This window comes from Neolamprologus brichardi, chromosome 17 (assembly GCF_056152115.1).
Source record: "Neolamprologus brichardi isolate AB-2024 chromosome 17, ASM5615211v1, whole genome shotgun sequence".
In the NCBI taxonomy this organism is placed as follows: Eukaryota; Metazoa; Chordata; class Actinopteri; order Cichliformes; family Cichlidae; genus Neolamprologus; species Neolamprologus brichardi.
In genome coordinates, this window is record NC_142120.1 from 35,718,036 (window position 1) to 35,742,917 (window position 24,882).

The 24,882-nt window shown below is 40.3% G+C and overlaps 1 protein-coding gene across 5 annotated transcripts in view; it reads left to right on the forward strand.

The window, feature by feature from the left end:
• The window catches only part of osbpl8 (oxysterol binding protein-like 8), a 100,303-nt gene that overhangs the window by 20,109 nt on the left and 55,312 nt on the right, over nucleotides 1–24,882 (forward strand). For 4 of the 5 annotated variants that reach the window (XM_087830281.1, XM_087830285.1, XM_087830283.1 and 1 more), the window contains one exon: nucleotides 9,338–9,435. In XM_087830281.1, the coding sequence (XP_087686407.1) occupies nucleotides 9,391–9,435 (45 nt within the window). In that variant the 5' untranslated portion in view covers nucleotides 9,338–9,390. Of the gene's footprint in view, nucleotides 1–434; nucleotides 706–9,337; nucleotides 9,436–24,882 lie in introns of those variants that run through there. The other variant, XM_087830282.1, reaches the window with a different exon arrangement.

The following is a 24,882-nucleotide window of genomic DNA, read 5'->3' on the forward strand; positions in this document are numbered from 1 at the left end:
CGCATAAAAGCAGGCACTTGTCCGTCTGTAGTGTGGTTATATTAAATATAAGAGAAAGAGAGAACTTTAGGACATTAATATAGCCACTACAGTGACCATCAAAACCATGATTGCCGTAAACAGTTTATTTTATGACACCACGAAACAAATGATAGCGTAAAATGAAACGATAGATGTTTTTATATCGTCATCAGATATATATCGTTATATCGAACAGCCATAATAATAATAATAATAATAATAATAATAATAATAAACGTAGCAGCCACCTGCTGGACAGTGAATGTTCATGAGTCAGACTGGGTGTACCTGTGATTTTGTGTATTTGCTTTTCAGTTGATTCGTTTCCATAGGAGCATATAATCACATGACAGTCTCATCTTACACAGGTATTTTTAATACTTTGGTATTAAGTATTGTGACCCTTGAGTATATTTAAGTCACATGCAGCAGTTGAAGCTTCCGTAGAGCGGACTCTTCTTCTCTGTCATTGCACAAGCACACACAGAGGGAGCTCTCACTGCTGCTCTGCTGCTGACACCGGCAGCCCTGCAGCAATAGCCTACATTTCAGAGCAAGAGGGAGAGAAATATGGTGATGTCACCTCTATGTCTCTCTCTCTGCCTCTGTCTCTCCGTCTCTTTCCGTCTCTGAGAAGCTGTGTTGTGAAGGCGATGGTGCTTTCTGCTGCGCGAGCCGCATGAGGTAGGTCCCCCATTCAGCTCCGCTGTTGTCGTGTAGCACACGTGCATGCTGCATCGGTGTGGTTCCCTGTGTGCTTGTCCGTTTCAGTTTACCTGCATGTCACGAGGATAAACGTATTCTGTTATGTTCCTGCGTGTGTTAACCTCATCTCGTTATCTCTGTATATGTAGAATGGCTGTTAAAATCAGATTCTGATGTACTGAGGTCACATCTCACTACAGCTTGATGACGTGGTCTGATACCAGGCTAGTTTCTCAGAATTTGTCCAGTTTCAGAATAGAGGTAGCTGATGATTTTCCACGTTTAGATGAAGCTGCTGATAGCAGCGATCATGCAGAAACAATGATTAGGATCTTCAGGTTGCACTTTTTTTTCTTCTTTAAAGGTTATTCTAGGGTCACAAGGTTATCACTCATCTCTGTAGCCTCTGCACTTCCCCAGTGATGTCTGTTCCCTGGTGATCCTTCCATATATACTGTAGAATGATTGCAACCTTAAGCTGAATGTGCCGGCATCTCTGCCTCATATCATCTCTCCTGTTTCTGTTATGCAAGAGGTATCGCACACAAACAGACACACATTATTCGACTGAAGCTGCATGCGTCATACACATTTTTCGTGCAGCTCAGTAGTGGATTCGTGGCTCTGTTCTCTCTGTGATTTTTCTCCCTGTCTCTGTAGCAGGGATGGTTTATTCTGCCTATTATGAGCCAGACTGAGGCAGCCGCAGTGTTTCTCCCATAATCACACTTAACACTGTGAGGTCACCACAGTCTCCTTGACACTCTAGGAGCATTCTTTAGCATTCCCGTCCACATGCTGCTGTTACAGAGCAGATAAATCTATACTACTGATGCTGAGTCACCTTGTTGTATCCAGAAGCCTTTTATTCATGCAAGGACACACACTTGATGATGGTGCTCCATGTTTTTCTCCCACGAGTAATTGCGATGATTATAGAAAGAAAAAAAGGACTGGAGTGAAGTTACAGCTCTGGATGCTCTGAATACTAGCTGTGATGGAGTGGCTGGTATTTTCACCTCATGAGTCTGTGTGTGTGTGTGTGTGTGTGTGTGTGTGTGTGTGTGTGTGTGTGTGTGTGTGTGAGGCACTTTGGCATAAATCGGATTACGTCTGTTCATCTATTGAAAGTTTCAGGTTGGCTTTAAAGATATTTATTTTAACAATCTAGAGAGCATCCTCTCTTTGCACATTTGTCTGTCCTAACATGCAACCCACTGCACCCACGGTATCACAGACTGCTATCTTAACATAAAGGTAAAGCAAATGCAAATTAACTTAATGGACCTACTGCAAACTCAGAACTTGTCCTTTTGAGGACTTTAAGGGACAAACGTAGACTGTGTCAGACAAATGGGTATTAAAGTTGACATCGGTGACACCAAGGTTATTATCGTTAACGAAAACTAACGAAATAACGAAAACTAGAAGTGAAAAAACATTTTCGTTAACGGAAATAAAAACAAAAAAAGGAAAACTAACTAAAACTGGAATGAGTGTTCACAAAATTAACTAAAATTAACTGAATTTATAGTAAAAATGTGTTTAGTTTTCATTGATGTGTGCGTGTCATACAATAGTCAAGGGTGAAAATGAAGTTTAGTTTCCAGATTTTTTTCTTGCTGTGTCTCATTATGCCAGCAGGGGGCAGCACGTTAGTCGAGTCGTCTGTGTCGCTGCTCCGTCCACGCGCAGAATCATGTCAGGAAAAGTCGGGAGCCAGAGTCCAATTTGGGATTACTTTGAATATGACTGTGTTTTGGATAAAGCAAGTGTCTTGTAGTGGAAACAGACAAATTATGAGGGACATTTCTAAAGGGAAAAAAATCCCACAAACCTTAAAGTGCACTTGAAAAGCTCACACAAGAAGGCTAACCTAGCTTAGCTTGAGAAGGTAAGGGAGCACACTCAACCCTCATCCCCAGAAAACAGAAGCTAACCCCAGGCAAGGCAGCGTGATGCATCCCGAGACAACAGGACGGGGATATCTACACAACTGTGTGAGTCAGTTACCTTCAAAAAGTTTATCAGTTCACTTGAACCAAAATTACGAACACCCGGTGCTGCGAGAGTTAATAGTCTCATTGGGGCCAAGATATACGTTTTATAGTTGCCTGGTATCAATGGTTGTTCATCTGCCTTTATTTATTTAAAGAACCCATAGGTGGGAATGTGAGTCTGTCTCTGCGTGTTAGCCCTGCGACAGACAGGCGACCTGTCCAGGGTGCAGTATGGTAGCTGGAATAGCAACATACCCAAGGATGAGCAGAATGACTGATATGATGAAACTGGGATTTTGTTACACTTAATTATTGCAAACAACTAAAACTATAACTGAAACTAATCAAAACTAACCTGAAACTAAGGATTTTCAAAAAAATAAAAACTAAACTAAACTAGCAAACAATTGGTAAAAACTAATTAAAACTGATATAAAATTGAAAATCTGAAGTCAAAACTAAATAAAAATAAAAACTAATGAAAATTGCAAAACTATTAAAACCCTGGGTGACACAAACTGTTTAACAGAAACTGAAAGTGCATAGCGAGACTCTTTAAAGACAAATAGTTACTCGACACGCATCATATTATTTTGAGCCTTTGGGGTTGTCTGTCTGAGGGGAGGGTGATCTAAAATCTGAAATAAACTGAAGAATATTTTTAGCCAGGTCTTCCTAGTGAGTCACCCTGAGGTGTAAACACCATTTTCCTGTCTTTTTCTTCGTTGTTAGATCTGCTTGCGCGTCCTTTAGAGTCGAACCTTTAAAAGAGTTTAGGCTACTCAAATGTGGACACAGACGTGCTATTTAAAGGCTTCTTATATTTATAAGATTGGTTTTGTTTATGGATAAGATTTAATCTGTGCTACAGGAAAGGCTGACAGATATTTATGGGTGCAAAGTTACTATTAGTTTCATAACCCAATACAGATGCTGCTTTTTATCTTTCATTCTCTGTATTTTCACAGGTACACTGTCAGAATTTTAAGTATTTCTATTCTCACTAAGGTGAAGAACAATGACCGAGTGAAGTGCTGGATTCTCATTTGCCTGTGCCTACATGTTTAATGTTAGTCACTCTTTGGCCTACATGATTTTATTCTCTGTCAGTCTGATACAGATTTGGGCTATTTTAGCTTTAAAAAGCTGATGAGTTCAACATGTCTGTACTGAATGATTTCTCAGTAGTGTGGAGTCCTTCTACTACTGTGAAGCAGCAATTAGTGTGTACTATTGTAATAAAGGGTGCATTCAAATTAATATAGTAATATAGTATAATATAATAATATAGGTTCACTGAGATTAAGACACTGGATCCAATAACAGTTGAGCAGCTGGATGACTTTTATTAGCAATTGCTGGTTGTTTGGATGCCTTAGCCAAATGATGTATATGGCACCTGTGGAGAAGCTTTTTTTTTCCCTTCGTTTTTTTTTTAATTCAGTTTTTATTTAAAAAAAAAAAAAAGCTCAGGTGCCAGTAGTTTATTTAGATGAATCGATGATTTCGGTGCATACACAGGATTCGTACAGGAAACATCTAAACAATAAGAAATTGTACTTTTATTGTATTATTTTATTGTTGTATTTCCGCTAAATTAGGCTTTATTGTAAAGCTGAAATATGTTTTGCAGCTCGATATCGATTTGTTTGCTCAGTTATTGCTCAAAAATGTCTTTCTTAAAAATAAAGGTTGACAGCCTCCCCAGTCTGCTCCAGAAATACTATAACTGGTTTAATTATTCAGATTTATTATTGTGCAATATGAGTTAACAGCTGAGTCTACGATGTTACACAGGCCTCATCACTTTCTGGGATGGCAGATGAAAATATTTGCCATCCCAGAAATGACATCTGCCATTTTTCTTATTTTCTTCTTCTTTTTTTTCATGGATTAGTATTTTTCCTGTTTATATGTATTTTATATTCTGAATAATTTAATCTTTGAGCATTTAAACAATAAGGTTTTGATAAAGCATTACTATCATGAACAAACGGTGAATCCATTTTTTCTTTTTAATAATGGAGCGATTAAACCCATCATCAAAAAACTGAAAATGAAAAGTTTTTGTTCTGTAGTTTGCTGTTTGAATTCTAAAATATCAGCACCCAACTTATGACATAGTCACATGGTTTCTCTCAGCTGGCATGGTAGACTTGTATGAGTCACTTAACCATTGGCATTCATTGTCCAAGTATCCACAGTGACAGCAGTGTAAATGAGCCTCACCAGATGTCAGAGAGCTGTCTCACCTTTGGACAGTGGACAGCAACATCAATACAACCAGCTTAGCATTGGGACATTGGGACTGGAAATTTACACCAAAGGTCACACGGTGCAATGTTTAGAAATTAAAAAAGAAAAAGAAGCGGTACTGAAAAATATGACTTGTTTGGAAGAACTGCTAGACGAAAGCCTCTGCTCTCTAAAACGAAGATGGCAGCACCGCTTAGGTTTGCAAGGTCGAACCTGGACAACCAGACGAGATGAGTAGAGATGTTTTGCCACCACAGCAAAAACTGAACACAGCACATCAGCACAAATGTCTGATGCCATCTGCCTAGCATGTTGACCACGGGTAATGATTGGGATTTGTTTTGCAGCCACAGGTACATAGTCTTTTAGAAATGTTCTTTTCCCCATGACTGTACCGTCATATCCACTATATGAGGGACACATCCAACTATGAAGGACATCGGTGGTATTTCATCCTAGTGATTTTCTTTAAGAACCTCATCATATTGGAAGTACCTTGTAAAACCAACAGTTAGCCTCTGTAGTGTTTGAAAATATGCAACACTATCATTTTTGGGGGTCTGTGGGGAAAAAAACAACAACCCTGCTAGTATTTCTGGCTTTGTTTTGGGGCCCGCTGCCAAGCCACAGTTTTAGGATTCCCTCTGTATTTGCCCTCTATCTTTGGCAATGATGCATAGCTCCTTGCTCACAGACTGCTGTGGTCCAACTGAAACAAGTGCCAGCAAAGGATATGACGAAGTCCAGAAAATAGAAGCAGAAGATTAAGTTCCTGTCATTGGCGTGCTTTCTGTTTTATTAATTGACTCTAATAAATCTGCAATTTGACATGCTGCTAACTGAAGATAATAATAATTATCAGGCAGTAAGTAATACTGTAAAAATATTGTTAGCAGAAAGAATACTAATGCAAAATTGAAATTGGATGGGGATTCTTTATAGTGCCAGCTTTTACATAGCCATGAGTAACCATGCACTGAGTGCCACAGTGCAAATTCTCCCGTTGTCCACTTTCACCAGGTCACTCTAGGTACAGGGACTTACTCATATTTAACAATATGGCTTCCTTATTCCAGCAAACTCACCGTATAAAAAAACAAAACAAAAAGTAGTTAGTATAATGATGTATGAACAAATCTAAGGCAAATAAAAAGCTATTGTTTATTTAATCATCCCACGATGGGCTAGGCATATGTTGAATTGAGAATGTATCAACTGAAAATGTAAGTCAGTGTCAAAATGCCAACTGTATTTGACATTTTATGTACCCCAGAGGGAAATTCTGTCATCATTCCTGTTACTGCTTCAGACTGTGTAATAGCAGTAAGTGTTAGCAATCATCACAATAGAGAAAAAAGCCTCCTACACACTGCTATAAAACATTCTGATATTTCTAATAATTCGTCCTACCTCAGCTGCTGCTCCCAGCTGAGTCATGTGCTGATTTCTAAAGCCGACTTTGACAACGAGTGGAAAGCATCTGTCTCAGCTTGATGGGTCCTTGAGAATTGAGGCCACATGAAGTGTGTGTGCTGGCTGGAACTGAGGCTGTCGAAGCATTGGAGCGTCTCACTGGTTGAACGACTGGTGGTGGGATTTAATGACCGCGTTGTACTCTGGCTGTTTTCGTGTCCTCAGTCTGATATTGGCTACGTTTCCTTACCTCCTTCCTTCCTGGTACTTTTTTCATCTCTCCTCTTGGCACCTTCATAAGGAAACGTGGTTTAAAATCGGCAGCCGCTCACTTGACTTTGCCAAAATGTTAGTAGGAAAAACACTTTTTTTAGTCTGTGATTATTTATCTAAAACTGCTGGCTTATGTGGGGAAGTGGTTAATTGGGTCAAATAAAATTGTATTCTATGCTTATGATATTACCTGTAATTAAGCAGTGCACTACCTTTTGAAAGCCTTTGGGATTTCCTGAACATTTCCTACACACAATTCTGTTTCTCACTAATCTGGCTCACTAACGTTGGGCTTGAAACTGTCCTTTTATGTCCTCAGAAGGCATTTGTTCCACACTTTTGTGCTTTGATTGTTCTTGATGAATGGTCTGATTACTGTTCTCAGGCAGGGACACATCAAATTGTAACCTTTAACCTTTATATATCCAGTTAAGAATGTGATCAGACAGTTATAAATCCACAATAGACCACCATAAAGCACTCACAGACTGTATAACTGGTTGTAACTATGGATGATGTCACCCACTGGCTATTGGAACAATATAAAACCCAGAATTGTAAGAGATGGTTGGTGCTGTCTGTCCTGGGACATTCTGAATAGCGGGTGTGTGCGATGACGTTTCATGTACTGTAAAAAAAACTGCAGTACATCCTGTACAAAATGGATTTGACTGCAGATGTCCACATATCGGGATTTAATTAAAAATGCTGTCATATGTCATTTTGGGGGGAAATTTTATGAATAAAATATATTTGAGTCTTTCCCCCCTATATTATGATGACCTCTTCCCTATATACTGATACCTCAGTATATATCAATAAAATGTGGTTTGACAATCATTAAAATAGTTTTGGCGTCTTTCCATAGGTTGCTGCATAGGCAGAGACCACCCTCACTAACTCCTGATACAAACTCAGTCATTTTGTTCTGTATTCTGGTCTGAAATATGCCAAAAAAGTAAACAGATAATGAAGCAAACTTTGTGAAAACCCTATCAGTTCTTATTAATGAAGGAATAATTTCTAAAACGACCATCAGCCTATACAGAGGGCTATGCTTCAGAACAACGTGTGTCCCACTGGCCATAGTGTGTTCAGGTGTTCTTTCAGGTGGGGCCAACAGATTCATAACATTAACATATCAACATAAAACGGCAATCGGTGTAAGTGACTGATATTTAAAAAAAAAGAAAAAAGCATGGTGTAATTAACCAGATGGTGTCGCTTGTTCAGGAACTGATGTTCAGGATTTAACGAACAGTAGCATCACAGCTGAATACGAAGGAGCAAGACTTTATTTTATTATTATTGTTAACCAATATCAAGGTTTTCCATTTAGGGATGAATTGCAGATAAGAGTTAGTTAGACAAGTCCATATTAATTACATTTTTTTATTAATGTCATTAAAAATGTCAGTGTTGCATCTAGTCATGTGATCTACTACGACAATTTTTAAAAAATATTTCACTGCTACAGCAGTTGTTGACCTCATGAATCACATTTTGGGTGGATAAGTATAGACACTTATTGTTGATACTTTTTACCTCTAAATGAGTTAAATGTTAAAAAAATTTAAAAAAATAAAACCACCCACACAAACTCTTTAACCCACTCCCACCACTTTAAATATCAGGATTGGGTGTCATAGAAATCAATGATAACAATGTTGTCATGATAATACTATTCTGCAATGTGCAATACAAAGCAAGTCAGTCATGCACGGTGCAGTACACTAATTGTGGAATGAACAAGAATAAATAACCCTACAAATAAACAACAGAATCACACATTATTCACACAGTTCGATATCAGTTTTTTATGTAAATAATGTCTGTGCAAGTTAGCCAACTTCTCTTCACATCCTCATTAATTTCATAAGAAGCGTTGATGTAGAGACGTGGTCTAGAAATTTAGAAACACTCGTACGTTCCAGCAAATCTATTCAAATCATGTGCCGCTGTTATTTGTAACATTTCACAATATTTTGCTCCACTTCTTGACAAATATATAAGCAGTAGCAAGTTTCTGTAAATCCAAAGAGTACATTACAACACTTACTCTACTGATGTACCCTTGAGTAAATCCCCATCTGGTCCAGTGGAGCAGCTAAGTGGTAACCAGCACAACCTTCCCCTGGATAGATTAAGGTTAAAAACAATGCCACGCTCCAACACTTCTATAGGGAAAACAAGCTCAAGGCAGACAGAAAAAGACGGATTGAAAGGATGAATTTTTCAGGGCTCTCTGGGGAAGGGAACTGAAAGAAAAGCTAATCCTCCATCCTCCCCCGCATGCGTTGGAGACGGGCTGTTTATTGAAGGCCTGGAGATATAGCGCCCTTGTTTGGGTGGAAAGGGCAATGGGGGATGTTGAGGAGGTTTCTGATTCATTAGAATACAATGGCAAAAATAAGAGAGAGCCTTTGTTCTGCTTCTATATGGCCATCACAACCAGGTTTTTCTCACTTGTAAAGAATGAGTAGGCATGATGCGGAAAATAAGTCCAATCTTGCAAACTAGGCTTCCCACATAAGGTGAAAGGACACTTTGAGAAACATGCAAATGAAGGAAAGAAATAACTGCTTTCAAAATGAATTTTAGTCACATGTCCACATTAGTACACTTGCTGTAAAGTCCTCCTGTCTCTGATCTCGTCTTCTTCTTCACAGATATGCAGTCGTCAGAGCAGCACTGACAGGCCTAACTCTGGTTTGACACAACCATGGAGTCCTCCTCCGAGTCCCAGCAGGAACCTGAGAAAACTTTGGTAAGTCATAATGCATAAGTGGGTACTTTTCTGGGTAGGCATGTGTTTTTAGCATTTTAAGCTAAATTTCTAATGTAATTTATTATCTGAAAATATAAATAAGGACAATAAAAAAGTGCTATATTTTCAGACATTGTGGCAAGCAACTGACACACCCAAGATTACAAATCTGGCAAGTGACCTTAACTTTAAGCTTCACTGTTTTCTTGGCCTATGTGACAGAAAGTACAATTTACACTTAGCGTAAGGTGCTAATATTACCAGCCTGCCACAGACTTGAGCGTGAATGGACAAAACTGACACTTGATTAAAGGTCACACAGATATGAGTCATTAAAATGTTTCCAACAAACAGAAATCATGATTTCAGCTACTGAAAAGGAAAAGGGTACGATCATCTGCAGTTCTTGTTCTTTGTTGTGTGCTGCAATGTAAAGCTGTTGCAACTTCCTGTTGGGCGTTCCTTGTTGAAAGTAGAAAAGTAAAAATCCAGCTTTAAAGTTGAGAAGAAAAGATGTTTATGTCTATAGTTTCGTTTGTTTTACTCCTAACAGAGCACACAGCGGGTCTACATTCAGAAATGTAGTTAATAAAATAAAAAAGCTGCAAAGCAGTGGCAGCATGTAACATATAAACTTCAAGTTAGATGATGAATCTTCTTTGCAGGAGAGATTTTAGGACATTAGAAAAGTACTACGAGCCACACATCATCAGGTTCATCTAAACATTAGATGTTAAAGTATAAATGCATCCAGGGAGACTAAAATGTGTGTGGTTTAAAGCAAATGAAAGCCAGCACTGTGTTTACTTGTCAAGTGCCGAAGGATTTAAACTGTTTGGTTGGCAAACAGCTGTTTTTTAGATATTTCCCCCCCCCAAAGATGTTGTGCACTAAGCAGTAATTCTATGATATTTTATATGTTACACAGTAATTGTGTTTTTTCTGCATGAAACTGAATCCAGTTCCAATAGTTTCTGAAATGTTTAAGATGAGGCGAGTTCTTTTGTACTGTGGGAAGCTGTGACAGCCACACTCTGTTATTGCAGCGTAAAACTCAATTCATATACAATCGTGTCAAAGGGGAACCCCAGTCCATTTGTTCTTGATGATTGGACTCAAATATGGCAAAGGTGACAAGGTATGGAGTGCTGACACGCTTTCATTATAAAAAAACAGAACCTACAGGTGGTGTGCTGGGTGCAGATGTTGAAGATCAAACGTGCTCTCATCTGAGGATACAGTCATGAAGCGCTCAGAACATCATCTTCCACGATATTTTGTGTGTATATTAATGCATGTGTGCCTTGAAACTAGGGCTGCACGATTTTGCATAAAATGAGAATCACGATTCTCTCACGATTTTCTTTTCCAGTATAAATATTTATTGCACTTATTAACTGCACATCAACTTCGTAACAGTTGAGACTGAACATAAAAACAACAAATAAACATAAAAACAACAAATGTCTCACATTTTGTCGTTGCCGCAAAATGTTGTACTGCTTGAAATTCCGTCTCCACCGTTGCCCGACACTGCGTGTATAGAGCAGGTAGTGCAACAAGAGAAAAATAGTTGCGGGACGGCACTGTGTAGCGTTTGTCTAGGGCAGAGGTGTCCAAACTTTTTTCACTAAGGGCCACATACATAAAAATATAGGAGGGGGTGGGCCACTTACTAGAAATTAGGTATATAACCTTAACTTTAGTGTATTAAAGTTAGAAAAATCACTTACAAGTGGTCGAATATATTATATTGTTGAATATAATTAAAGACAAAACTGCCTTCATCACAGCTTTCCATAAATGGATCTTTATTGATTTATTCAGAAAGAGCTTTGGTAGCTCATTCTCAGAACAGCCTCAGATTTCTTCTTAGACAGAAGATTTACAGTAAAGAGAAAAAACAATAAAGGGGAAAATGGGACGGGCACATTTCAAGTTTGTTATTTAAGCTATTAGGCTCAGCAACACGCCTATTAACGTTCGTTTGAAACCGTTATCAACATTAACAGACTGAACTGGACAGGAGTGCATATCATTTTAGTAAATTATTCTGGTGAGTATCAGCTGCGCTGGGTATGTAAATCGGGCCATCCAGCCGCGGTGCTGATCGCCACTCGTGCCAAAAATCCGGACAAATGTCACTTGATCAAGGAGCAAATCTGCATCAGATGAGATCAGCTGACTTTGCGTGTACGTGGGCAGTGCACAGCGGTGTGTACTCTGTGTGTTAACAAAGAAAAGCGCATATAAGAAAGTGGTGCGCAAAAGCAGGGTAGTGACAGTATATTGATGCGCATTATTGATATTTGAAACATGTGTACCTGCACATTAACACACGGGTACTGTGGAATATATTTTTTACTCACCTAAAGAGCTCGTGCTCTCGTCCACTCCCCGCAAAAAATAGCAGCTGTGCAGTGTCTGTGGCATCAGTGCTCTCATCGCATGCGATGGAGTAAAGATCAAAAGCACAGCTTTATCAGACAGTTGCAGTTTAATGTTGGCTGACGAGTCTTCAACAACTGGATTTCTGGACATGCTGACGTTGTTGACGGGCGCATTATTTCGGTGACTTTAACGAGGCCGTGTTTTATGAGGTCTCCATCTGAAAAAGGCTTGCCATGTCTTGCGATGAGTTGGGCGACCTCATAGCTGGCTATTGGAGCCTTTTCCTGGACAATTTACTGTTGCTGACCCCGCAGGAGAGCTACCCTTTGCTTTAATTTCTGCTCTCGCTCAGCACCAGTGTCGGATGCATAGGCCTGATGTTTGGTTTCATAATGACGTCGTACATTATACTCTTTCATAACTGCCATAATTTCAGTGCAGATCAAACAGACACACGTCCCCTTGAATTCTTTGAAGAAATATTCACTCTCCCACCATGTCTGAAATTTTCTGCATTCACTTTCTACCTTTCGCTTCTTTGGTTCTGCCATGTTTAGTAACTAACTTGGGCTAAATTTCTTCTGCGATTGTCCTTTTTGGTGGAGCAACTGCCTCGATCGACAGTAGCTCCCCCTGGTGTTAAAACTAAGAAGTGCAATACACTCAAGCAAAAGTTGAAGTGCGGGCCATATTCGATTCTATTTATAAAATTACTTGCGGGCCAATTAAAAATGGATCCGGAGTTTGGACACCCTTGGTCTAGGGTGTTGATCATTTTCCTGAATCCGTCGTTTTGCACAGTGTTGATGGAGCCATATCTTTGGTCAGGTGATAAGTGATAGGCTCTGTAATTTCTTTGTGCCTGCGGGAGTTCGACGTGTATGGGGAAGCGCTGTATAAGGTTCCCGTTATTGATGTTTGGGTGGTTGACCGGGACGGATTTTCTCCTGTCACTTTCTCGTCATCCCTGACGCGCTCTCCGTTGTTTTTTCCTGCTAATTTTAGCAGCCAGCTTCTGTATCACGTGGTATAAGGCTCCGCCCTCGTCATTTGTCGAGCAGGAAGCGTGAGCGCTTGTTTTCATGCAGATTACGTCCCGGATCAAAATGCGGTACAATCGTCGTCGTCTTTTTTCTTTTTTTTAAATCGTTGTCATTTGGAAATGAGATCGCACATAAGTATGAATCGAGATCGCGATTTTCTAACGATTAATCGTGCAGCCCTACTTGAAACATTATCATGCTATTTGCTGGGCCTTTAAAACTGCAGCTTTAGTTAACGGACAGATGTTAGATCACCACAGTCCGATAATCTAGTAACTTTCTAGTAACTATTTTGAAAGCAGGGTGAAATCCAGTCACAGCCTGAAGAAATATATACATGTACATTTGTGTCATATGCACAAACATATTGTTGTTAGGTGTATTAGGATAAGATCATTGTTGATAGAGACAGTAAAAATCAATGAAACTTCTCACTTAAAATTGTATCTCCATAATAGTCTCAGGTAGCTAGCGTCCCCCCCTTTCATAAAACACCCCTTCTATCCTCTGTTCTCATTCTGCCCTTTCATTTCACCTTAGTCATAATCCTGAGCAGCCATTTTTGCAGCCAGTAGGAGGGCAATTATGATTGCAGATAACTGGGGTGATGAGAGCGGAGGCTATCTCTCCCACAGGCCTCCACATACAGTGAAACACAATGCCACTGAATGGGAGCGGAGCTAAAAGCCCTTCCTTACTTCTCTGATTCGTGCACAGAGTGGGAGTGAGCTCTGATAACCTTCAGTCGCTGTTAGTAGCCCAAGCTAATTTCTCACAGCCTGTTTTAGGGACTGCATAATAAAACTGCTGATGCATAAATTAGTTTGAAAGCCATGTTTTAATATTGGCTTTGAACTGCTGTTCTTTAAAAAGTGGATTTGATTTAATGAATCTGTACTACTCTGGGATTTAGGCATAAACTTGCTTTGTTGAGCTTCTGGGGCTGCGTGTTATCACTTCATCACACATTATAAGTGACTACAGTGCCAGAATGGTGTGAGACTTAAACTGTGGGATGTACTTTGCTGCAGGCTCATCCCGCTGTTTCCTGAAAAGAGTGCCTCCCAACCCGAGATGAAAGGCTCTGGGGAGCATGCCAGGTGTCTGCCGCTTCTCCCTTAACTCTGACATCCTCACAGTCAGGAGACACTTCAGGAATGTTTATGGCAGCCCACCCTCTCCTGTTTCAAACTAGGGCCGCCACGATTAGTTGACTAGTCACAATTACGTCGACTATCAAAATCGTCGACGAGTAATTTAATAGTCGACGCGTCGTTTGAAGCTTTGTAAGATCCCAAAAGACGCAGGAATAAGTAGTAGGATTTAAGAGTGTAATAACGGACTGAAACACAAGATGGCAGCACTGCATGTACAAGGATGCCAGCTGCCGTTAAACCCCGAAGAAGAAGAAGCTGTGTCCCAGAATTCATAGCGCAGCCCAGCTCAGTTTCCAACAATGGCGGCAGCTAGTTAGTTTTAATATTACTCTTATTATTCTTTCTGGGTCACAAAATAAACGTTTAACATATTTTCAGGCGAGAATGTAGCTGTGTAAACCTCAAATATCTGCTCAGTTTATCAAGACACCACATATTTTCAAAAGCGCTCCGACGTTTTCGGAGACGTCTGTTAGCCACTAGCTCGATAGCTAGCCGGGGGCTAGGCTAACTAGAGCCGTGAGAACACCGGACTCCCGGCAAATCGTTTTCAAACCCACCGCCGTCTTTCGCTACTCAGGTTAAACATGATATATAAGTCACTTAGATAACTTAAAAATGTTATTGTTTGGCTTTTTTTTAGTATTTTATTTGTTCCTGAGTAAATTGGTTTGGCTGAGATTAAAGTTATAGTTTTTACACAGCTGAATAAACGTCAAGCAGACAGCTGATTATCAGAAGTGTGAGATGCTCGAGAATTTACTCCAGTGTCCTGTTATATTTTAGATAGCAAGGAGTTTATTAAACTTCACCGAAACAATCTGCAAATTTCATTAACATGTAATAAACTATCATCTTGTCTTTATTTTTAGTTAGCACATACCTTAAACACTTAAAGCTGTAAGCTAATGATCGTTATATAAGAGCAGATGCTGCTGGTGCAATAAGCTGTACGTTTTACGTCCAATGGATGATGATCTGATTAGTCGACTAATCGCAAAAATAATCGGTGACTAGTCGACTATCAAAATAATCGTTTGTGGCAGCCCTGTTTCAAACATCCACCGTCAACCAGTCTGCTGTCATTTACATTGTACGTACTGAAATGAAAGCACTGGTGACCTGCTGGTCATAATAGGCAGCAGTGAAAAGGCACAAACACAACCATTATGCAGTTGAACAATGGGTTTGAGGTAGCTCAGAGGTAGAAGAAGAGAATCTGTGGCTCAGAGATCATCAGCTAAGGTATTTGAAATGAATGAGAAAAAGCTCATTTATTTCATGCCCTTTGCATGGCACCACTCCCCAATCCTCCCCCACAACTGAGCCTCTTAGTTACCAACTAGAATGCACAATTTAGAAGTTTAGGCCAACTCCAACATGACAAAACCATCTCACCATTTTGTAAGGTAATAAGCAAAGAGGTTTGAATTATGAACAGTTAAATTTTGGAGACTCTCTTTAACTGACACTGGATAGGGGCAGTGTACCCCCCGGACTCACCATCAGTGGTTTACACGGGGGAGAGGGTAACATTAACCCTTTACAGCGCAGTTACAAAAGTGTCTGCTCCTCTTCTCTACATAAATAGTAAATTGCCTGTATCAACGTGAATATGTGTGGATATAACTGAGGCCAAAATTGCTTCCACCCTGTTTCTTACTTTGATAATAAAAATCTGCAGATGCTGTAAGCCCTTAGTGAACTCTTCTCATGCATGTCAGGAAGCCCTGCACGGTCGCTCAACCACTTTGATCTACTTTTGAGGGAACAGGGTGTTCAGAGGAGAACTTGGTTAACATCGCACTAGCGCTGTCACATATACTGTGTGGTACATTATGTTGCACCAGCAAGTCTCTTATCATGAACAGATAGTAACTGACTGCAATTAGTGAACATTAGTGTACCGATACCAGCTGCACAATGGAAACACTTTCCAGCTGTTTCTATATGTATGAAAATGGTTGATAGTAACATTACGTTCAGATTCCATTAGCAGTTCGAGGTTATCCTGAAGCTGTTTCAGTTGTTTAAACTTTCAGCTGTGACAGTTGCCGACCCTGACTTCAAATGCAAGTTCAAAGTCAGATTATGCTTCGTTCAGAACACTGTTCAGACTAACAGTCAGGAATATTTCTTTTGACCGAGGTATCGGCAAAATAAACAGAGCGGCTCCGATCAAAAGATTTCAACTAGCAGAGCTTATAGAGACTCTTTGTACTGAAATCCAAAATGCCCCATAATGTCACAGGAGGAAGAAGCAACAGGAGGCTTCAAGGAACCAGAGCTGAAAATTGGCTTCAGGCTCCTCTTGGGGAGTGAGGAACTGAGGCTGCCTCACTTTGTAAGCATCGCTGTGTAGATGAGGGTGGTGTTGACAGAGCAGAGGTGACAGCGTGGGCTGATTAAACACATTGTCACCACTAAAACAAACTGGCTAAAGTAAACAGGAAAAGCAAGCTCATCTTTCTCAGCGTTGACCTCAGAAACTGAAACTGAAAGCTAGAAAAAAACAGTAACTTGGAAAAGATAATGTGGCAGCTGTAGCTGATTTCTAAACTGATAAAGCGTCACTTTCCTCTTTGCTGGTGTGCACGCTGACAAACAGGTGAACACCACTGTTGGAGCATCGACTTCCTCAACTTGATCGTCTGCTCGTGAGCTGTAGTTATGATGCTAGAAGAGAGGCAGCTGTCCTCGCAGTCCTGTGCAGTGTCACATATGATACATGGCACTTTTACAGATCTATCCGTTGTTAAATCTGTTGTTATGACCACTGAAGTGCAAATTATAGCCTTTGTTTTCAACAGACGAAGAACAAGTGAAGTGGAAAAACAATCAGATCGTATAAGGGTTGATCGATCTGCCGACCTTCCCATTGGTAGACGACCCATGCAAGGAACAAATATCTCACTGTTGAGTACTCTAGATGCTGAATCAATGCTTGGGCTTAAAATGTGTTAGCAGTAGATTCACAGAGTTCATTAGAGTTAAATGAATACATTATAACCTTTTTTCAGTTTCTTGTGTGTCATATCGGTGTTTGAAGACATTTTTTTCGCATAGTTTTATGTGAAGCATTAACCAGTCTGTTTTTATACTGAGTTGAGTATTTTTCACTATGCCAGGCCTTCTTATGCAGTTTGCTGACAAACAGAAGTTTAGCAGTAAGTAGTAAGTTGTACTGAGGGCTGTTATTTCCTGTATAGTCATTTCCTGAGTTCTTTAGAGAGTGGTTTGTATGTGTTTGTCTAAGATCTGAATTTTGATAACACAGCTGAACATATACCACAGACTGCATGTAGTTTTGGAGCTACTATTACTCCTTAATCCTGTTCAAACTTTTTCTATTTTTGATGCAAACTGTCAGGTAAGAAGTAGCTTTGTTAGCATGAAGTAATGTAGTGTTCTGACAGGTTACAGAACCAAGTAAAAATTACAGGCTTGCTTGCATTTCATGTTAAGGAGTAGACTGAAACGGTAAAGCTAACTTCACAGTTTCACTGTAGGACAAACCCAAACATTTAATATTTGAATTGTCACTACTGTCTGTGAAGGTTCTCAGTCATCCAGGTCATCGTAGTCAAAGGAGCTTGCAAAGAAAAGCGTCTGGACTTCTTTAAGTTACTTGAAGACGTTTCACCTTCATCCGAGAAGCTTCTTCAGTTCTAAGGTCAAATGGTGGAGAGTCCCAGATATAAACCTAGTGGGAGTTTCCCCCCACAGAGGGACAAAAGGACCCCCTGATGTTCCTCTAATCGCCTGAACCAAGGTGTGGAACTGGGTGTGAGTCCCAATCAGCCAGAGTTTCGGGTGAGCTCATTGTGAAACCTGGCCCCACCTTATCATGTGATTTCCTGAGGTCAGATGGCCCAGGGTGTGAGTGGGCGTTAAGGCGTCTGGGGAGGGATCTCAAAACTGGATTATAGATGGCAGAGAGTTGGTGTCGTAAACCACCGCCTCTGTTCAAAGATGGTCGCTCACAGTGGACATAGATGCTTCTTTCACTCCTCTTTCAAACCATCTGTCCTCTCTGTCCAAAATGTGAACATTGGCATCCTCGAAAGAGTGACCTTTGACCTTTAGATGCAGATGGACTGCTGAGTCTTGTCCTGTGGAGGTGGCTCTTCTGTGTTGTGCCATGCGCTTGTGAAGTGGCTGTTTGGTCTCTCTGATGTAGAGGTCTGGGCATTCCTCACTGCACTGTACAGCAAACACCACATTGTTAAGTCTGTGTTTTGGCGTTTTGTCTTTCGGGTGAACCAGTTTCTGTCTGAGTGTGTTGCTGGGTCTGAAGTACACTGGGATGTCATGCTTGGAGAAAACCCTCACTACTATTTACATTAAAGGCTCCATAAAGAAGTTTCGCTAAGAGAAACGTTGAAATGTTAGATTTCTACAAGTGCCACATATAGAGTCGTCACCAATGGGACCCTGATTTACACTCAAACCGATAACAATCGTGTCTTTACCCATAAAACTAATGTTTGTTTTTTAAAAAAAAGTTTTTAAAATTGTCTTTAGAAAGCTCTGCTTCTTTTAAAAACATCTCTGAACATTTCTTAAGAAAAGAAGAGTAAAAAAAACCTGTAAAACCAGATTTCTTAAACGATATTAATGGGTTAACAGTGCAGCTCGTGTCTCTAGTATAAATGAGTGCTTTGTTTCTTCTTTGAGTAAAGGCTGTCTGCAGATGAACTTTTTGGTCTAATTTTAATGGCCAGTGCTGCACATGAGTTTTCCGTGTGTGAGTGTGTTGAGAGCCGGTTGACTTTGTTCATCTTTGCGTAAGACTCTGGTAGCTTCCGCTATTTGAACTGCAAAGTGAGAGAAACAGGCGTTTTTTGTGAAGCTGAAAATAACTTTGAACCCTGACTTATGATTCACAGTTATCTCTCCGAGCAGGCTACATGCTGACCGCCTCCTTAAGACTACCAACATATACAATCAGCTACCTCTGTTATGACAGAGCTTTTTTTAATTTTTTTTATTCATGTGCACCACTTTTCTTTGAAAGGTTATTTCCAGATTTTGGAGCAGATGTATTCTCACTTTAATTTAGTCTTTTTCAGTTCCTCACATCTTTGGGTTGATAAATTGCACGTCTCTCTCTCCTGGAAGACATTCACAGTGCGGCACCTGGTCTTTCACGTAGAATGAGCCCTAAATAGTGCTGTATCAAATGTGAAAAGAGACGGAGACAAGTTCAGTCCTTGGTTGCTTTTCAGCTCCACGTAGGTGACCGATCACCGTATTGAGCTGGTGTTAATTCAGAAATGCTTCGACACAGACTCACTTATCTTCCCTCAGAGAGGTATGTGGAGGAATGGGGGGAATTTCAACCACCGATCCAACCAGTCTTTGACAGCTGGGTCCTGACAGGCTGGTATTATTGATACTATCTGAACACTAGTAAGCAATGCTGTCTTTTGTTCTAAAAGCACAAGAATGATGCTCTGCACACTGTTAACATGTGTATGTAGCATCCATGCATTAAGTTTGTAGAGGTACAGAAGGTGGAAGAAGCCATCTTTTTTTTTTTTTTATTATTGTACAGCGACCTCCATCGATTTGCGGTTCAGTATTCGTGAATTCACCTATTCCTGGATTTTTCTGTGGAACGTAACTCGGATAATTCGCCTATTTGCTGATTTTTTTTTTTAACAATTTTTTTTCATAGAGCTAAAATGTTTGATAATTACTTTCATTAGGATGATCGTTTAAGATATATTTGGTGTTTGAACTGTTAAAATAGAAAGTTATAAACGTTTTTAGAGGGGGGAGTGGACTGTACTGATGACTGTAGTAGTAGTACCCGGGGTTGTAATACAAGTACTCTGAAGTCCTGTTAACTTACTTTGTAAATAATTAATAATAAATTCAAGATAATCAAAAGTAATTCAATTTTATGTTATTTTTAATATATTTAAGTAAACAGAAATTAGGTTTATTCAGCATATTATATGTATTATATTATATGTAACAGATACATTGGTATATCTGTAAATAACTGTAAATAAACATGTGCCTGTGAGCACTGTGACTTACCAAAGAGAAGAGAGGGGGAAAAACTGTTGACACATCTAAGTTTCCAGTTTGTTTTGTCCCACGTTATATTGTCACCAGTAAGGTTTACATGCTCGCTAGCAACAGATTAGATGAGAACCACAGCAGGCTCTGTCCAGCAGCTACTGCTGACTGTACTCGCTCACTGTTTTTTTTTCCCCCATCGCTCAACCTTTGAAACCTTCTTCTAGGCTACTTGCAAAGATGTTGAAGTATTTATAAAGTAAACGCTACAGACCTCATGAGACACTGGACAAGTCTAAATGTGTTTGCTGATGAGACTGGCGTGGAAGCTGTTTGGCTGAGTCTTGTTTTGCAGATTATTTGCGCTTACTGAAGATGCCAGTGCAATCAGACTAAAACTGGAGTGTGTGCGTGTGTGCGCGTGCGCGTCCTCCTCTGGGGTTATTTTCCACGATGGCTTCGGAAATCGGCACTTTGGTTTATTGGTGCAGAAGAGCCGTGTGGTTACAGTAGCCACGCTCGAGGGGACGCATGCCTTTCTGCAATAACTGCTTCAGCGCACTACGTTTTAATTGCGGCTGCCAGTTCAGTCCTTTATAAACAGAAGACAGCCTACTTCCTTGTTTTTGCAGTTGTGTGGGTGCTTTGCTGCTTTGCGTGTCAGTCAGATGATGTCGGGCTGAAAAACATGTTTGCATTGTTGTAAAACGGAGAGTAAAAACATTGTTTCATGTTTTTTTGTGACGATGGAAGGTGAGATATCAAGAGAGAAAGTCATGAGTGCTTTTGAGGATAGATAAAAGCTCTCATGACAGAGTGAATAAATGCCTGCGATGTAATGCTTGAGTGGGACAATAAGAATTTTACTGAAGGCTGTGAGCGATGAGAAGAGGAAGAAAAGGACTGGCCAAGAGAGGAAACGGCGTTCATCATAGAGAGGCTTAAATTCTCTTGCATGCTTGTTCTCGGTGCTGCCTTGTCTCCTCCCTTTAGTGTTTGGTTTGTGTGTGTGTGTGTGTGTGTGTGTGTGGGAGAGAGAGACGGGGCTGTGCTCAGTGGCTTGTTGTACCAGGTTTAGTCCGATCAAGACGTGGTAGCAGCGACAAGCTCACATCCCTCTGCTGACTGACACATGCTACGCATTTCCTTTGTTTCTGTAAGTGAACCTTAACACTGCATATGTGTCTGCTGGGTTGATTGCAGTTACAGTTGATCACAGTGTCGCTTTAGAAGAGCTTTGATCTAGAAGATGCTTTGTTTCTTTGCACTATTGCTGCAGTAAGAGTGAGTAATTTGAAGCTCTACATGTAACTGTTTGTGATAAGGTTTCACACAAAAACACCGAGCCTGCCTTGTTGTTTCCACTCTGTTTGTTTACTTAGTGTGTTGTCACTGAATGAAGGCCAACTCTCACTGGCGTGCTTTGCTCAAGGGCTATGGGTACAGCCAACTCAGATTGTATTGCTTCTGTTGGAGCTGTACTGAAGAGTTAGATGGCTCAGTGTGTGTCTTCACAGATTTCTTCTCAGGTGTAAGAATAAGGAAGGCTGCTGCAGCTGAAGCATGGATCCACTGAAGCCTAATGATGGGAGGGGGGGCTGACTCTAGTTGCTTGCAAGCAAGCCACAGGCAGGAATACAACTACATTATAACAGCATAATAGCTCCTTAATGCAACCCTCTCAAGTCCAATTAAAACCCTAATGAGGCCTACAATGAGATCACAATGAAGCATTTTTTTCTTTAAGTCAGATCAATTAACAGCAGAAACGGCAGACCAGATTCTTAATTGTCTGACCATGTGTGTGTCTCATTTAAAGGCAAATTACCCAATTATGTATTGGTGCACTAGAGTTATGTAACAGCAGTGTTTTCCAGGAATGATTGTGTTTCTGTTTAATTATATTTCCCTCCTGCAAAAGAAACCCTGCGGGAGTCTTGGAGCTATCCAAGGGCTGCAGGCAGCGAGGACTGGATTGAGTGTAATCAGATTGACAGTACTGGCCAAGCCCTGTGCTTGTTCATTCTGAACTGCTGCTGGCGTCTGGAGCCAGATCTTAGAATAAAGAAACAGGATAAAGAATGAATTGTGAACGCGCATTTAGCGAGTATTACACAGAGGTCTTAAGTGACTTTCCAATCCCAAAATCACTCAGATTCTTGCGTTATCAGATAAATACACTGATCAAAAAAATGAAAGAAACTCTTGGAAAACGCTGATTTTTTCTTAAAGGATGCCCCATCGTTTGATGGAAATGAAAATTCAGTGGGCCACAACAACAATTCGAAATAGTACTCACTAGTTTGTATGGCTCCCACGTGCTTGTATGCATGCCTGACAAAATTTGGGGATGCTCCTAATGAGTCGATGGATGGTGTCTGGTGGGATCTCCTTCCAGATCTGGACCAGGGCTGAACTCCTGAACAGTCTGAGGTAGGGCTGTGCGACATGACCAAAATCTCATCTCCCGATATAAGACATCTATCGTCCTGATAACGATATAAATCACAAAAATGTTACATTTTCTGTAAATTCTGTGAATCTCGGGCAGCTCGACTTGCGTGAAGTGTTTCCAGCTGCGCGTCATGTAGCTGGAGTCGAGTGTTTTAACCGATGCATGAAACGATACATTTTTAGACATAAGTTGTAAAGGCCGCCGTTTTCTTTGTGAGTATTTCTTACACGGCGTGCTGCGGGGAAAAGCCTGTTCTAACGTTTGAGTCTAAGGTTTATTTTTTAGCACCTGGCGTCTTTTTTACTTCTCATCTGTAAATAATCTGCTCTTTCACGTGATTCAGTTTATTTTGAAAAGTCTCAACAGGATCTTGAGCTTTATTGTGAAAAGTTTATGTGGAACATAAACAAGCGGACACGCGATGATTTTACCGTCGTTGTTGCTAACGACAACGCATGAAAGCAGGCGCTTGTCCGTCTGTAGTGTGGTTATATAAAATATAAGAGAAAGAGAGAACTTTAAGAAATTAATAATAACTACAGTGACCATTAAAACAATGAAAAAATATTGCCGTAAACAGTTTATTTTGCGACACCACGAAACAAACGACAGTGTAAAATGAAACGATAGATGTTTTTATATCATCATCCGATATATATCGTTATATCGAACAGCCCTAGTCTGAGGTGCAGCCTTGCAGCATCAGATGGACTGAAACACAACGTCCCGGTGTTCTGTTGGATTTAGGTCAGGCGATAATGGGGACCAGTCAGAAGTATCAATTCCATCATTCTCCAGGAACTGCCAGGAACTCTAGCCACATGAGGTCAGGCATTGTCCAGGAGTAACTCAGAACACACTGCCCAGTGTATTGTGTGACAGTGCGTTCAAGATTTCATCCCGATACCTGCAGTGCTGTCCCTCCATGGATATGCTTCCCCAGACAATCACTGACGTACCACCAAACTGGTCATGCCGAATGGTGTTGCTCTCATCTGTGAAAAACACAGGACGCTACTGGCGGAGCTGCTAATTCTAGTATGATATGGCTAATGCCAGTTGGGCTCCATGGTGCCTGATACAGTAACATAAATATTGATATTGTAAGGCACTTTACCAAACTGTATTTACATTTTTGTCCTGGGGCGTTTTCATTTTACAAAGAAGCAGGTAGTGTTAGTGGTTGCTAGTAGAAATGTGCTGGACGTTTGTTGTGACGAAGGGGAACTGGGTCCACTTCAGAAATGCTGTTTACCTAAGTCAACTTTCAACAGGCCTATGAAGTTATGTCCGCCTCACCCTCCTTCAGGTTTGTGATGTGCTGTTTTTTTTAATAACTTCAATAATTTACCCTGTGTCTGGAACAACTGATTGTTAAGATGCTGAGGTAGCGAAGAACTAAGTGTTCCATGACAGGACTTAACTAATCAATTGTTGCTGGTTATGTCGATCTATCATAAGAACGCCCTTTCTCCTTCCTGCTGCTCTGGGCTTGATAAAACTGAGATTCCATTCTGTGTGAAATCCACCCAGTCACCCCCACTTTCTCAGTTTTAAAGACTTGTGTGATGAAATGCTACAATTTCATGAAATGCTGTTGATCACCTGTATCAGCTTTCACATTTCTCCCTCCACATCTCCCAACATGATTGTATAAACTCCTTTATATTGTAAAACCGATCTTTTTTTAATCTACTTACTTCTGCGTCACCTATAAGGGGTTGTTATCAGGCTTCGAGTTAGGAATGGAGAGACATGACGATGAATAGAAACACACTGGGATTCTTCCTGGTTGCTCCAGTGTTTCTGCTTAGAATTATCTCTGTATGGATTTCCTGTCTGACCCTGCATTGCTTCCAATTTCCATTGTGTCACACACTACTTCAGTTTATCTCGAGTAGAAGTTAAAGCTTACATTTAATTGCAATTGAGCATCTTCCAAGGCGAATTTTGACCCTAAAAAAATGTTGAAAATCCAGTGGTGTTGAATATATTCAGCAGTCTACACTGTAAACTCTGCTTTATCATAAACAACATTTAGAGTGAAGCAGCACTTAAAGCTATGTTGATCAGCCAGTTGTTGTTTTCTGCCCATCTGGAGATTACTGTCTATCAAGTAATATTTAAAGCCATTGCCTGCTAAGTATCAATTTAAGTGTTTTAAATGGAATATTGAGAAAATACTAAAAATGGCAAACATTTAAGAGACTCGTTCTGCAACACTGTCACTACTTAAACTACGTAAAGCTGTCAGGTTTGCACTGATCCAAGCATTTGTTTGGCGTACAATTGTTATTTTACATCACTGAGTTCATATAATATGAGGCAGTAACTGTAGCTTGTAAGTGGACGGAAAGATTTTTGCCAAAGT